At 44.3% G+C, this 16,458-nt stretch overlaps 1 protein-coding gene across 1 annotated transcript in view; it reads right to left on the bottom strand.

Moving 5' to 3' along the window:
• Window positions 1–16,458, bottom strand: part of CTDP1 (CTD phosphatase subunit 1) — a 795,245-nt gene that overhangs the window by 568,155 nt on the left and 210,632 nt on the right. Inside the window, exon 10 of the mRNA XM_069219781.1 lies at window positions 4,042–4,272. Within this exon, the coding sequence (XP_069075882.1) occupies window positions 4,042–4,272 (231 nt within the window). The remainder of the gene's footprint in view (window positions 1–4,041; window positions 4,273–16,458) is intronic.

Genomic DNA, 16,458 nt, shown 5'->3' on the forward strand with positions numbered 1-16,458 from the left:
GAAAATGAGTGAGAAGGAGTCAGGTGTGATGCTGACATGTCGACAGTGGACCCCAACATGTGCATAAGATTCGCCATAGTCTGGAGGTGCCTGATGACTGCCTGGGGCGCACCTCACTTCAATACCCAGTCATGGAGGTAGAAAATTGGATTCCCTAACCTCCGCAGATGGCTGTAACCACCGCCATTATTTTCCTGAACACCCGAGGGGCACTGGTGAGGTCAAGGGGTAGCACAGAGAACTGGAAATGCTCGTAGCCCACTGTGAACATAGGTACCACTTATGGCAACAGAATGGGGACATGAAAATACGCATCTTGCAGGTCCATTACTACCACCTAGTCTCCATGATCTATAGCAGACAGAACCTGAGCCAATGTGAACATCTTTAATTTTTCTTTCTTCAGGAAGGTGCTGATCTAGTATCGGGCTGAGGCTTCTGCCCTTCTTCTGCACCAGAAAATCGCTACTTCTAGTAAGGCAACCCCTTGATTAGCCTAAAGAGCCTAAATTTCTGGACAAAGTAATGTGAGATGGGCCTCCATCAGCTGTTCCTAGGATGGTGGGAGGGGCTGAGGTGTTTTCACAAAGACATGGCATACCCCTTCTTCGGAATCAGAGGCACCTACGTGGATGTAATCAAAGACCATTGTGGCAGGTTCTGCCAGATTCTTCCGCCATTAGGATGGCTGTGGTGGGAAGAGGACATGCTAAATGGGCTTGGAAGATGTGACAGCCCGAGGGGCGAAAGACTGTGCAAGCTGGGACGGGCTCTTGCATCCGTTTTGGGCTCTGCGGCCCAATCCTCAAAAAGGACACTGCAGGCAGTTGGACTAGGTATGGCGGATACTGTGGATGCCTACAGTTGCCCCTGCCATGTTTGCATCAGGTGCGGAATGACTGCTTCTGCAGCAGTCAAAAGGGGAAAGGCTGGCAGTATTCCTGCTCTCACAAAATTGCTAGAACGCTGCATCGGTCTTGTCACCAAACAGGCAGGATCAAAGTACATGTCAATCAGTAAAGTCTGCTCATCAAGAACCCAGGGCACTGTAACTAACTGTGCATCGTGACAGCGTCACCGTGGAAGCCATGACTCTACCCATGAGGTCTGTGGTGACCATTCTGCACCAGGTGGCGAACTTTGATAAAACCCCCACCCCGCCCCTAAACCTAAAAAATGCCACAACCTCCCACCCCACCCCCAAACGTAAAAATGCCCCGACCCTCCCTCCCCGCCCCTAAACCACCCCGAATCCCACCCGGCCCCTAAAACTAAATACCACGACTCCCAACCCCCACAACTAAAAATACTGACCCTCCTCCCCGCCTTTAAACTACCCAGACTCCCCACTCCCAAAAACTAAAAATACCCAACCCCAAAACAAAAAATACCCCAACCCCCCACCCCAAAACTAAAAATACCCCGACCCCGCAACAGCCCCAGTCCTAGTCCCAGCCCCACTTACCTGATCACATCATCCTCCTCAGCCGACTCCCTTCTTCTGTGCCTTAACCACGCATGTGCATGATTCAGCACATGCGTGGTTAAGGCACCCAACAAGGAAGTCATGGTTAACGAAAGCGCTGTACTGTTTTCATTGTCCACGACTTCGTTGTTCGGGAGTCATGGTTGAGGCTGCTTCCCAGTTTAGATGTGTCAAAAATGCACATATTTGCATAGGGATTTTCGGTCTCCACATGCATGTTAATACATACTTCTTTTTCTTTGACTACAGTGCAAAACAATCACAGGAGCGGAGACATGTTCAAGGACAAAATCTAAGGAATTTGTCAATCTGTGGCAGATTCCATTGCTTCCAACAGTCTGGCCAGAAAATCAAACACAATCTGCAGTCTGTTTTTTCATGGCATATCGTCAAAAAGGTTGATGTTTCCGTTAGTCCCCTCTCACATAGGAAAAAGATTGCTGACCCACAAGGTGTTGCTTTTCCTGGACCTTATGATGACTGTACCCGACAGAGGACGAGGTACACGTGAGTATTCCATCTCTTACCAAAATCGATGCGTATGTCAAAGGCGCTTTGTATGCTAAACTATCAAGGGATCAGTGGGAAAGGTCAAGTCCCACATTTTTAGGGTTGAGCGGGAAGCGCTCTGTCCTGTTGTAATCTCTATGGACATTTAACCACACCCACTCTTGCTACTCATTCTTTGTTGTGCTCGTCTTAAATGCTTCATTTTTATTGGTGCATTTTGTGAAAAGGCCCTCCTTTGTGTGCTGAGTTTCCTCCCAGGCGATTTCACTAAGTGAACACTTTTGTTGGCCAACATACTACGTCATGCTTCCTTCTGTTACAGCGTGTGTTGGCCCCTCCTCCAGTTTCAGTTTGCCTTTCATCCCATCAGTGATCCTTTCTAGACATTCACGCAGGGTCCAATAACTCTCATGCTAACGGTGGCTGTGGCGCTTTGTATTGACTTGCTGTCAACTGTTTTACTTTTCATTTTCAATTTATGTGGAAAGATGATTCCAGTTAGGAATTTACAACCCTAACAGCTCGAATTCAAGCAAATGCAAGACCCATTACATTGCAAATGCTTGTTAATGTACAGTGAAAAAGATGCTATTCTGAATAAACCACTATATTGCATTTAACATATATCTTGTGATGTTTATTAAGTTTGAAACTACCCTAAATTTGCATTTTCCAATTTAATACCACAAAAATCACAATAATGTTTTGAGAACCTGATTGTTCCTTACTTGTTGTGAGTAGAACATGCTGAAAAAATCCACATTTTGATGGGATTTCCATAAAGTTAAGATTTGTTAGGTTACAAGTTAATTGAGAAAGCACAAAACAGTGAAGATTGCTGTAGAACTAAATGTTTACATTAAGAGTAGCAACATAAGTGAATCACAACCAGAAATAAGTAAAGCTCCAGAAGTGGAGAAGGCGAAGGCAAACTGAAGTCCACGAGTGTGGAGAGTACAAAACACTACAAGCCAAAGCTGTGTTGATTCCAAACGTAATCAAGTATTTATTAGAGTAACTTTCTCAGTGAACAGAGGATACAATTATGCCAAAAACGCCAAACAAAACAGGAGTATTTTCAAACACTGTGCATCAGAGCGCTTGTCTAACGGAGTACCCATATTTACTAGAAGGGAAAGACTCACAGAACTACAGCTAGTAAACAAAAATCAAGACAGCAACAGCCAAGTATGCCTCAAGTACAAGATAATATATATATATTTTTTTTTTTTAAAGAAGATTTGAACATTTATATTTTTATTTCCATACAAAAAAAACACTACTTAAACAAGGATAAGTTATGGGGAAATCAGAAAATTCTAAAATTAACATTTCTTTACAAACAAATTGACTGTATAGACTCATTGTGTATTCTATAAATGGAAAGGAAATGTGTGCCAGAGTGAGGGTATAGATGGAAGCCAACGCTCACTTAGGGACCCAACTAATATATGCAGCAACTGAATGACATCATTTGCAAGTAGCTAGGCATCAGGCAATGTTATATCAGTCGAGTGTGCTGATGCTACAGGTATTCAACTTTAGCCTTACCATACCATGTCTCATCTTCAATAAATTACTGTATGCCTATATCCCAGATTATGTCAACTGTGGCCCCCAGATTCTAATTTACTGTAAAATGTTGGCAAATGCCACAATGAGTGGCTGATCGACCAAGCGAGTAATATTAGGGACCATGTCAAGACCAATCTGTTGATCTAAGAAATCAAACGAGTTTGAGCAGTGGAGGAATATAAGGAATGTGGTTACTGGTTGGATCATGGACATAGTAAATAAGGAAAAATGGAGTACAGATTGGCTGGCAACATGACAACAGAATAAGGGGCAACTTTTGTCACTCAATTATAGAGCCAGTATAAAATACACTGAGTTTTTACGTACCCTCCTAATACCAGCACATACCGCCTAAATGCTCAGCTTGTGAACCTCTCTCACCAGTCATTGAAATAAGAGTGCAGTTTAACAGATACAAGATATCCAGAAGATGAATGATGAACAAGCTCCAGAACTAGTGTTTCCAGTACCTGAACGATGAGTGCTCCCCATGGACTGGTGCTGTGAGGGTAGGAGCTGGAGCCTGAATGTGGGGGGGCTGCACCGAACTCTGAGAATTCTTCCGGATCAGCTTTCCAGTGTTAGGATCATAAATACGAACCTCGGGACCTGGCGCAACCTTCGGATGAATTGGAGTTGGATGAAAGAGAGCAGTTTGGAATGCACTCTGGACATCAGGGAAGGTAGCAGGACTTATAGACCTGTGAGTAAGTGTACAAAAAAAAGAATTTCAGGAGAATGCTTACAAAGGTGAACATGAATGTTCTCGGTAGATTAATGGTTGAATATTTAATATCTAATACTACAATAAGGTTGCCACTAAAGACATCAGCTTATTTTCTGAAGCAGCAAGAAAAAAAAAGACAAGGTTCAAGTTGATAGACAATCGTGAAATACAACAGCCAGCCTCTACTTTCAACAGCTGCTGAGACCATGAACTAGTTTTAAACATGTTGCAACTTTACAAATTTCCATGTGCCTCGGTTTCTCATATAACCTTGCCCTCCAGGGACCTTTTCTCGCTCTACATCACACTCAACCACCTACCTGTTGCACTAGTGTTTACACCAAACCACAGATGAAAATTAAGATGTACCAAGGGGGGGGGTGTTCTGCAAGGGTGAGAAGAACTAACATCAGAACATAGTCTAATGCGAATCAGGTTTCGTTACGGTGATCCTCGTGGTTTATTTCCTTCCAAACTGGCTGCCTAAGAAAAGGAGTGCACAAGTCGCAGCACATCCAAGTCAAATGGAACACTGTCAAAATTCAATGTGCTCATTTATATAGGTCTTAGGACACACTTTCAGCAAGGCTGAATCTTTCACATGGCAAAACACTTCCTTCATATCATTTGCAGATGGACAGCACACAACCCACTCATTCATAGATTCCTTCAATATCCTATAGTAACTATGAACATACATCTCCAATACTATGTTAGAGGGTTTTATAAAGTGCAAATACCCAAAGGCGGTTAGGTATCACTGTACTGTTTCCCAATTGACAGCAATCCTGAAAAACATCTGACATCATTGACCTTCTAAATTATTAACCCTCATAATGAAGACCCTTGAATTTATATGAGCACACGATTTAAAGTTGACAACCTATTTATTTTTGACAAGACTGATAATTTTGACATCAAAAAGCGCATTTCAATTGCAGCAGTCACTGCGTAATTATGACAGGATAATGAAATTACTAATTTCCAAAACAAGCTTATTTTAAAGGCGTTGATAAAATGGCCTCATAAAACAACAACATCAAAGTCAAACCTATTGCATCCTGGTACTCCAAAGAGCTAAACACTGGTAAATAGCTAACAAGAAAAGCTGAAAGAAAAAAAATAGGAAACCCCTGCGATCACCAGACACATTCAACGTAATAAAAGGCCAACGAAGACGGGCACTAAAGCTCAATTTCTTCACATCCAAATGACCGGTCATATTCAAACACTGGACTCGCGGGAAAGTGGGGAAGAGCAAGAACAAGCTCCTTAGCATGGTACATGGTGTTGCATGAGCTCACCACTGACTCAAACAAGACACAAAATAACTTCAATGACTAGGTCAGTGCTTGACTTTTCAGGAAAGGAAAACAACTGTAATCACACAATAACACTAAATTCCATACAATCCAATTTACTACACAAGATAGTGTCCCTAGGTGAAATCCCCCCTAGGTACCGCTTTCTACTGGCCAGGTTTGGGGTGATTAGAATGACTTGGGCCTGGTGTGTCTTGATCTTCCTCAGAATATGAGCCAAGAAAAGTAGGAGTAAAAGAAGGCACAGAGGAGTCCGTTCCTTCCATTCCAGTCGGAATGCACCTCACAAGGAGTGCTATAGAGAAAACACTGATGCTCAAAATTGCTGACATGGCAAGTTCTCGGCTACAGAGATCGAACCAGTGCATGCCTTATTGATCGAATATGTCCTGTGCCATCCCATGACGACGATGCTGTTTGTGGTCTGGGAGACAACCCCTGCTCTGTTCCTCTGATATGATATTCAGAGACCCTGAAAAGTGAGTGGCTAACAAGTAGATTTTCCAATGGTACAGCCATCTCCAGAGGCACAGTATTTTCTGGCACAACAACAAGGGTCCCCACTTTGCACCGATCCTTGCTGATGTATATTGGCAGTTGTGTTGCCAGTGAGGACCTATACCAGTCACCCCTTTGATGGATGGAAGAAAGGCTTTTGAGGCCAGTTAGATCACCCAAAGCTCCAGAAGGCTGATATGGAGCTGACTTTCCACTGAAGACCAGAGGCCTCTGATCTCCACCTCCCAGATTCCCTTCAAACCAGAAGTAAATTGTTTGTCACCACTGTGAACTGTGGGTGGAAAAGGGAAAGTAATCTGGAGCAGACCAGGTTAGTGAATGTCAGCCAAACCTGCAAATCCTGCACGATCGCCCTTGAGACTGGAATGGAGCTAAAGAGACAGCCATGATGATGGGGCTCCTGAGTTCTAAGGCCCACGTGCCTCCCCCCATATAGTTCAGGATGAATGGGAAGCCACAGAGCCATTGTCAATTAAACCCAGGACTCAATCTAAAACACTAGGATCACACACCAATGCCTTGGACTTTCTAAGGCGAAGGAAAGGTCTTGAACCTACGATTTTCAGAATAGCTCTTATGAATGGAATCCTCTGCATTGAGTACAGGTGGGATTTTGGCTCAATGGTGAATCTCAACGATGTCAGGAGTTCAGCCGTCATTCTGAGGTGTTCTACAACTGGCAGGATCTAACTTGCCTTTAGCACCAATCATTGAAGTACAGGAATGTGCATACTCCCAAAACTGCCATATCTTTTATAAACATCTGCAGGGCCAAGGTAACGCTGAAGGGGATCACAGCAAACTATAAGGGGTTCTAGACACCCTTATAATTCATATTTCATTATACCTGTCCTTGCTTTACCTGGCCTACCTTAAAATGCAGGTAAAGCAAGGATGGATACATTGAAATATGGGTCCTGCAAGTCTTAGAACGCCATCTAGTCTACTGCATCCAAAGTTGACATGTCTGAGCCAGAGTGAGCATTCTGAACTTTTTCTTCCCCAGAGAGGTGTTTAGTAGGTGCAGGTACAAAACAGGTCTGAGGTCTCTATCCCCTCTTTAGATCGAGGCAGCAACATCCTTCCACAGTCTTAGTCATGCAATGGTCAAAAGAAGGCTGACAAAAGAAGAGAAAAACCCCAGCATCAGAATTTTAGCGTGCACCTCCAAAAAGGCACTCCAAGCGGGGATGAAATCAGGTGGGGAGGAATTAAAGGGCCAGGCATAGTCCCTTAGAGCAATCGGTAAGACCCACCTGTCTGATCTGATGGATCACTAGCCGGAGAAGAAATGCTGTATTCCACCTCTGGCCAGCACGGACCAGAGCGGGAAAACTAAAGCAGCTTAGTACGCAGCAGTAGGGGAGAAAGAATTTGAAGAATGTCATCCCTGCTGGCAGAAACGGTTTCTGCTTGTGCCAAATTCACAGACACGAAATGACTATGTGCTTTTTTTTTGTTTTATTTGTTAACAGTAAAGGGTGGTAGGTCTGGCGTTGTTTGGAAGCAAGCTCCCCGAAAAAAAAACCTCTGGTTTTTCTGTATTGGTAAAAATTGTTCTGCAGGTTTCAATAGCTCAGAGATTGTGATGTGGTATGACAGTCCTTGAATTGTTCTAGTGCTGATTAAGTTTTTTTCTCCTAAGAACCTAGAGCCATCAAAGGGCATTTCTATGAGGGACATCTGCCTGTCTCCCTAAAACCATATTGATCTCATCCAAGCATGCCTTCCAAGTAAGATACTGGTGCCAACAGGCTGCCGATGCTGTCTGCAGAGTCTAGGCCAGCTCGGAAGACATACTTCGCTTCATAGTGTGTCATTTAAGCTAAAGGGGCCCAGAGGTCTTACAGGACAGTAGCAAAAAGTAACTGATGATGTCCCACAACACATGGGTGTGCCTACCCAAAAGGCAAACTGCATTGACAGATTTAAGGCCTAGACTAGCTGAAGAAAACAATCTTTCAGAATGAATCATTTTTTTGATTCCCTCTCCACAGGATAGGTTGGAAAATAATTCAACCTGACATTCATTGAAGCCCGAACAGATTAAGTTTCAACAAGCTTTGAATGCTTAGTCAGGAAATCCAGGTCAGGCTAGCTACCAGGTAGGCATGTGCACGGCTTGGACCATGTATCCAAAAGGGCAACGGCAAGGGCTTTACTGAATGGCAATAATGGCTCTGATGAAGCAAGTCCTAGTTGATGAATCTCACTCAAAGCTTTTTTCTTTGTCTCAATAGTGTAAAACAGCAACTCCAGTGTTTCAGATGTTCTCCAAAACACCATGACAAAGAAAGCACTTAACTCTGGCTGTTGCCCAGGCAGAGAATCTAGCACAATGGCATTTTGTAAATTTAAATACAAAGCATCATCAGTAGAATGAGAAGAAAGCTATCTGTCACCTTCCTCATTAACATCAGTGTCCTTAACTGGATCTGAATTGAAGTAAAAAAAAAAAAAATTAAAAAAAAAAAAAAAAAAAAGAGTGAAGCATCTGCTGGTTCGGGTCCCGAGGAAAAGGTCTGCATGGGAAGTCAGTTGTATAACCACATAGCGAGACACAGGCTTCGATATTGGTTGGAGATTTATGTCAGGATCAGATCAACAGATGCTGGCAGAGATGGAGTCAGCATGGAAGGAAAAGGCATGGACTTGGTGCTGAGGTATAAGTAGGTACTGAAATCAGTACGGGTGCGGTAGCAGGTGCGAAGGGGGCAGACTGCCTTGGGGGCCGACCTGCCAACAGAGGTCTGATTAGAGACTCCTGCAGCTCTATAGGGTTCAACGGTGCACTATTATGAGCTGGATTTGCACCAAGAATCTGCTGCATGGCATCTTTGAAGGCAGCTCTCTGCTGCAAGCCGACCATGGCCAGTGAAACTTAAGCATGACGGAAATAATTTTGGGTTCAGTTTGGATATAGGAAACATCAGAAGACTCTTGCGCATTCTCAGTAGATTTCAAGTGGCAGGATGGCTTGGAGTCCTGTTTGGTCTTTTTGTGATTATGGCTGGATTTTGACTCACCAGAAGACATTGAGCCGGATATGAAATTTACACATGAGTAGCCTATTGACAAGGAGCCAATCGGGCCCTTGCTCTAGAACGGGGCCTATACTTTAACTGTGACCTCTTTATGTTCAGTGAGGTAGATTTAGATTAAAAATCCCTAATCAGCTTAAACTATGAGGGCACACTTGTCATACGACTTAAAATGATGGCCAGCGCCTAACCACCACAGACATACCCTGTGACCAACACCTGCATCCTGCAGTCTTGGGCACAGCTTGAATCCTGTTTGTGGATGGGACATTGTTCCCTAGCACACTATGAAAGCTGTTGAGTCATCAGAAGACCAACAAAGTTGGGAGCAGAGCTTCGGATGGGTGTCAAATGACACAGAAAGCAAGAAACTGAAATCGATGCACAGGTGGTTGAGGGCAGTATTATGTGGTCTGCTCCATAGTGTCTAGCACAGTACTGAGTCACCGCAGAGCCATGCAGCACACTATCTACTGGCACGCTGAAATATTACTGGAAAATTTTCTGGATCCAGTCTGGCACTTGGGAATATTCCAAAGGTACGGAACAGGACATGTAAAACACATCAGTACATGTCTTAACTTTCAAACACTGCATCCTGCCCATGGAGATGCATTGGCCCTAATTTAGGGGTGACTCACATGTAGTAAAAGGGAAGGTTTGGGCCTGACAAATGGGTGCACTTGCAGGCCGACATGGCAATATAGAACTGTACACAGACACTGGAGTGACAGGTCTGAGACATTTGCAGGGCTAATCATGTGGGCGGCACAATCAGTGCTGCAGGCCCACTAGTAGCATTTGACTTACAGGCCCTGGACACACAGGGTGCACTATACTAGGGACTTGCTAGTAAATCAAATATGCCAAGGATGGATAATCCAATCATCAATACAATTTAGACCAAGAGCACTTGTAGTTCAGCACTGGTCACAAGTGATAGAGTGTGCAGAGTTCTAAAGCCAAAAAAGACAGGTCAGAAACAATAGGAGGCAAAAGGGCCTGGTCCAACAGTTATGTGAGATCTGCTCATATTAGACCCAAGGTGCTGCAGGGGGAATTGTGCATTAATCTGTGTTTGGCAGTCTGGTCAGGTCCTATAAGTATTTGAACTAGGTTCCAGGATTCAATGTTTGATAGCATACATTTAGGGATGGATAGATCATGTTCATCAAATAAGGTATTTAAGTCTCCAGACAAGCAAAGATTTCAGTGTATTAGCCGGATCTCAATTCCAAAGTCTGTAAGAAAGTCCTGAGAGCTGTAATTGTTAGAAGGTCTGCAGATGTGAAAGGAGGACAAAGAGGAGCATTGGAGAAGTTGCAATTCACATTCTGTGGTTGTCATAAATTAGAGTAGATTTTAAAACCAATTCGACTCCTCACAAGTATTTTGAAGTATAGCTTCATGTAGAGTTGGTCCAGAGTCCTTAATTAGCCAAGTTTCCTTAATGAAGAGCAGGTCTATGTCGAAGTCTGAACTGAGTTTTTTTTTATACATTGGCGGGTCCTTTTCTTCTGGAATTTTGCATTAATGAGGACACAGGAGAGTCATCTTTAATGGGAAGGAAAAAAAACTGTTTTAGCACAGGCTTTGTTAGAGGACTTAAGAGAAGTGAGAGTGGGGTACTTCTCTGTCCTGGGAATATTACTGAACTGGAAGAAGGTGTTGTAGGTGAGGAGCCATACATTAAGAGGGTTGCTGGTAGCAGAAGGAGCGACACTACGGGGGTGCTGCATAAAGGGGGAGGAAAAATCCAGCATAGGGGAATGATGGCATTAGAAACAAAGAAAGGACTGCACAATTCACCCTGAGAAAGAAGGGGGAGGTAATGGAAGCAACATAAAGGGGTCGACAACAAGAATGTCAAAAAAGAGCAGGGGTATGACCGGGCCACTAAAAAGCAGGGTTTATAAGAGAAATCCAAAACAAGTTGTGGTAAAAGAAGAACACTAAAATAAAGCAGAATGTAAGAGGAACATCAAAAGTGGACATGCATAACAAAATTGAAAGGGGAGTAAGAGGAACTCTTACAATGGGAGGTGGATCATCAACAAGAAACGGTCTGGGACAAGAGAAACAAGAAAAAATGTTGAAGAAAGAGGACATCACAAATGGGGTTGCAAAAGGAAACTAAAAAAAGATGGGCTACAGCAACATCTCATGTAGAGACGGTAAGATGATAAACAACAACAACAAATGAGCAGCAATAGTAACACCAAGAAAGTGGGGCACAGGGACCTATAAAGAGAGAAGGAGAGTGCAAGCAGGGACCAGGATCAACAAAAAAAATCCTAGCAACAAAATCAAAAACTCCGGAAAGGAAGCAAACAGCAAAGCCAGAGAAGATGACAAAAAGGGGAAGAGGGCAAGATCACCACCACACTGGAGGGATGCTGGAGTTAGCAACCAACAAGGTGAATTACCACAAGGTAGATAAAAAAGTGCCCTATTTAAGAGACCACTTGAACTGACTAAATTTAAAGATCACACCCAGTTGTGGTAAAAAGCTTTGCAATCTGCAACTACCGTTCCGGCCTATTAAGACATGTATGGCTAGTACTACTCCTCATGTAGTAAATGTCAGACAACCAACAATCTGCTCCATTCTAGAGTGACTGGCGACCAAACAGTTAGAAAAGCGCTCAGCTGCGAAACATATTCCACATAGATGGAACAGAACAGACAGATAAGAGCTGACAACCACGGAGTGTGTGCAGACTAGAAGATGAATACGTTCATTGCTGACTGGCCTTCAGTAAAGAGACAGCAGACTATGAAAAGGGAATGGGGGTCCAACAACACTGTGGTTTTGCTATCTAGTCTGTAGACAGCTAAGGAGGGCGAATGGAGGAACTAGTGGCCATAAAGTTATTTTTTTCCCAAGGCCTTAGGCAAGGCTTTCTGTGGCAAAAGCACAAACCCACTGAGGTATCGCAAGTAAAAAAAAGCTATCCTGATTTTAAATTCCAGGCGTCTTGCGTAAAAATATACAACAGTACAAAAAGTACTGAAACTTTGTGGCTCTCTCAGTCCCCTAACTGGGCGACAATATGCCCTTCTCCAATATCGGGATCAATGTATGCTTGTCCAAAACATAGTTAGACAACATTAATATCAAAAGTACACTGCTGGAAATTAAGATGCAACACTAGATACATTTATGTCAATTGGTCATTCATAATTAACAATTTAAACATGCATTGGTATATTTATGTTCCATAAGTACAATAAGGGAAGGATCATAGTGCGTTGCAAATCGAGGCAGGCCTGAGATTAAGAAATTACGCACACAAGACAAGGCTCTGTGTGTGTATACATCACACTTATTTTCCAAGACTTACTGCGGATGCTGGGATTAGAATGCATTTCTGTTTCAATCAAAGGTGGGCCGCAAGAGTTTATTCCTTGTATTAGAGGGGCTCGCTCTAGTCTCTCCGTGGGTACATTCTGGGGAAGGGAAGTGACGCCAGGATAGGTCACAGGTAGGTGGGGGTGGGTCTAAGGGTGCAAGGTTAAAAGGGGTGTGCGGGGAGGGATCGGCCTCTTTCTGCGTCGACTATCAATCGGAACGGAATTTGGCTGAGGGAAGTTTCTGGGGCTTGTAGGTAGGCAGAGGTTCTATTGGTCACCGGGTTGAGGTGGTAGGCCTTGCCAGAAAACCTTTCTGCGGCATTACACTGCTATTGCTTCAGCGCCATGGCAACAAGCCACCACGCTGAAGCGGTGAGGGCCGCGCTTTGCATTATTGGCGAAGCCGGCTGAGCCGATCTCCTCAGGCCTGGTGTACTCGACCAGGCCTGGGTCGGCATGGTGCGGCAGACGTGCATCACGTCGAGCCGGGTAGCGGGAGGGCGAGCACGAGGCACGTCCAGCCCTCCCCAAGATACTGAGGAGCTGGTCACTGGCCAGCAAGAGGAGGGAGCAGTGGGGGAGGCAGGTCCAGAGATTTTAGGAGAAGAGGCCCCTGGGGACACAAGAGATGCTGGTTTTTGATGGGCCTGAATTGGCCATAGAACAAGGGGAGCATATTTTGCCTGAGCCCAGTACCGAGTGGGTCCCTTTAGACCTCTCTTGCCCCAGTGGTGGTGCAGCACTGGTTAAGGGCCCCGGGCCCCCAATTAAAAGAAGGGGCAAGAGTAGGTTTGAGGGAGGATATCAAGGTGTGGGAAACCTTTTTGGCAGATTTTAGTGGTGTGTCCATGTTTTTCTGCAAAGCCGATACAGTTTGGCAAGTACAGATTTTTTCTGATGCAGCAGGAGCCACAGACTTCGGGCTTTTCTGGGATGGAAGATGGTGCGCAGAAACATGGCCTACGCAATGGCTGCAGCAGGGAAGGAGCATTGCTTTCCTTGAGTGTTTTCCACTCTTGGTGGCCTTGGCAGTATGGCGGCATGAGTTAGCCAATAGGACTGTAGTTTTTTGGGTTGACAACTTGACAGTCGTTGACCTAGTTAACAGACAGAGAGCGAGGGACCTCAGAGTTTTGCGCTTGTTGCGCCAGTTTATGCTTCGTTATCATTAAATGTTATTTTCAAAGCTGCGCACATACCTGGGGTATACAACGGGATTGCAGATTCTGCGTCTCGTTCACAGTGGCAACGTTTTCGCACATTGGCACCAGGAGCGGAACAAGACTGCGGTCCAGCAAACATTTGGGAGTGGGGGGCATGATGATCACTGGGCTGGTGGAGATGTCCTTAGCGGAATCCACTAGACAGAGTTACAGGCTTGCATGGTTGGATTTTCAATCCTTCGAGTTGTGTTCAGGCAATGTTTGGTTACAAAGACCTGATGAGCTAGAGTTATGCGCGTTGCGTTTTGTGCTCTTTCTGACTGGGGAAGGTTTGTCGCCGGCGACCATTGGTGGCAAGCTGGCAGGGGTCTCCTTTTATGGGAAACTCTTCTTTTGGTTTTGATCCAGCACAATGATTTGTTGGGAAAGATGCTGAGAGGCTGGGGCAGGGTTAGGTCAAGTTCGGGTAGGGCAGCTAGAGAGCCCATCACTTTTGTGTTATTGTTGGAACTCTTGCATGTTTTGCCAGTATGCTGCACTGACTAATACGAGTTGGCTTTGTTTCGTTTATGCATGGTGTGGATGTTTTTTGGGGTGTTTCGAGTGTCCAAATTGTTGGGGGTTGTGAGGGGTAGGTGTGAAGATTAAAGAGGTTTGCCTTCATGGGGGATCGTTTGGGAATTTGGCTCAGGCGCTCTAAGACTGATCAGTTAGGGAAAGGGAAATGGGTATGGCTGGACAGAGGTGGTAATGTGGCTGCGTGCCCGGTGTGGGAATGGCTGAGTTTTTGGGTGCAATGCTTGGCGGCAGAGAGTCGAGTTTTTGTGCATAGGTCGGGAGCAAAGCTCACTAGTTTCCAGTTGCTGCAGGTGTTAAGGATGGCCTTGAAGCGGACAGGTCGTCACACCCTTGATTTTGGCACTCATTCCTTCAGGATTGGGGCAGCTACTGCTGCAGCCCATTTGGGTTGGGACTGGGCAAGAATTATGGCAATAGGTAGATGAAAATCTAGATGCTGCGAATGCTACTTGCGGCCGTAGAAAGGTTTTGTTTTGGACCCATGCTGGCTAGTCAGTTTTAACACATGTTTTTTGGGTGAGGGTTTAAATCTGGAGACCACCGATAGAGTTCTTTTTCTTTGCAGGGTGTGTGTCCGGCCCACAGAAGGACAAGATGGTCACATGGCTGGTCGGCAATACTTTTATCCACTAATACTTTTTATCAGACAGATTTGAGGTTACTGGTGTGGGATCTGTGGGGAGAAAAGATGTAGCTCAGAGAGCAGACGTAAGGCAATAAGGTTGCAGCAGTGTGTTTTTTCCTTTTGGTGGGGCAGCAAAACGCCAAGTGGGTTTATGCTGGATGGCAGTAGATGGGGGAGGGTGAAGCGTCAGATGGGGGAGGGTGGAGAGTCAGATGCGGGTTTGGCCACCCTTCCAGGGGAAAAACAAGCAGGTGAAGGATCAGAGTGTGGGTGATGCACGAAGCAAGTAGGGTGTGAAAGGGAAAGGGGAGTGTCTAGGGGAGTGGAAGCGAAAAATGCGGGTTTTGAAGTTGGGGTGTATACGTTGAAAAGTTAAAGTATGTATTATTGTTACAATCCTGTCCTAAATAAATGACCTTTTACACTAATGATTGGTGTCACTGAAGTGTGTCCCGAGTGCTTTCATGGGAGTATTTGTAGAGTGGAAGCTTAGCCCTAAAAAGTTACATTAAAACACGCACAACGAGTGCGCGGGGGAGGGGCTCTGAAATCAACAATATTAGGAAAGGAGTTCTGGTTGCAAGTAACTGAAGGAATGCGAGGGAGAAGAGGAGACCGTGCAAAAACATGTGCACTCTAAGCCTGTTAGAACATAAATAAAAGAAAAAAAAGGATTTCAAGAAGCGTGCGGCATGTATAAGTACACTGGCCCCCAGCCAGAACTGTACTTGGTTCAAGCTCCAGGGAACAGCCATAGAAACAGCAGAGTAAGTGAAACCTAATGAAATAACCCTAATGTGGCTGACCAATAAGAAACGGGAATATGAGAGCGACTGTGAAAGCTACGAATGTTAAGTAATGAGCTATAGTCCCCTTTTAGTTTTTTTTTTAGTTTTTTTTTTAATTACAAGAGTTTTCACAAGCACATCTTTGCAGGCTAAACCTAGAAACTGATGGGTGTGTCTGAGGAGAAAATACTGAACTAAGCCATTTGCTCTGGCAGGAGGGTCTCCAGGTAAGACCAAGGTTCCAGTATTTCTGCCCACGAACTAGCCATCAATTCAGTTTGGTCAACTCACACATTTGCCCCATTAAGCTACAATTAAATACTTACATCAGGGATGACTAAATTTTCAGGCTGAGCCACTGGAAGAGGAGCACTTTCTATTTTGATTATAGATTTTCCTGCATATACAGGAAGATATATGATATTACAAATAGTTATATATTTTAGAAACAGGGCTGTACCCTTTTTTTAAATTCTTTTTGGTTGCACTTCCCTTTCTCTTCTGTATTTTGTTATTGTGTTAGAGGAGGCAAAAAGGCTGTGCTAGTGGTAGACTATTTTATATTTTTAACAACCTAGGACAAAAACAGGATGTGATTTTGTGGGTGATAGGGATGCTAGACAAAAAAAATTGCATTTTAGGTAACTAAAATGCTGGAACACGTTTACTGGGGTGAACTGCGGACAAATATTTGTAGCACAGCATTACTTTCTGATGTAAAGGAATGAATAACAAAACAAGACACGTTAGTTTGCAATTACTGTATTCA

Source organism: Pleurodeles waltl, chromosome 2_2 (assembly GCF_031143425.1).
Source record: "Pleurodeles waltl isolate 20211129_DDA chromosome 2_2, aPleWal1.hap1.20221129, whole genome shotgun sequence".
Taxonomy (NCBI): Eukaryota; Metazoa; Chordata; class Amphibia; order Caudata; family Salamandridae; genus Pleurodeles; species Pleurodeles waltl.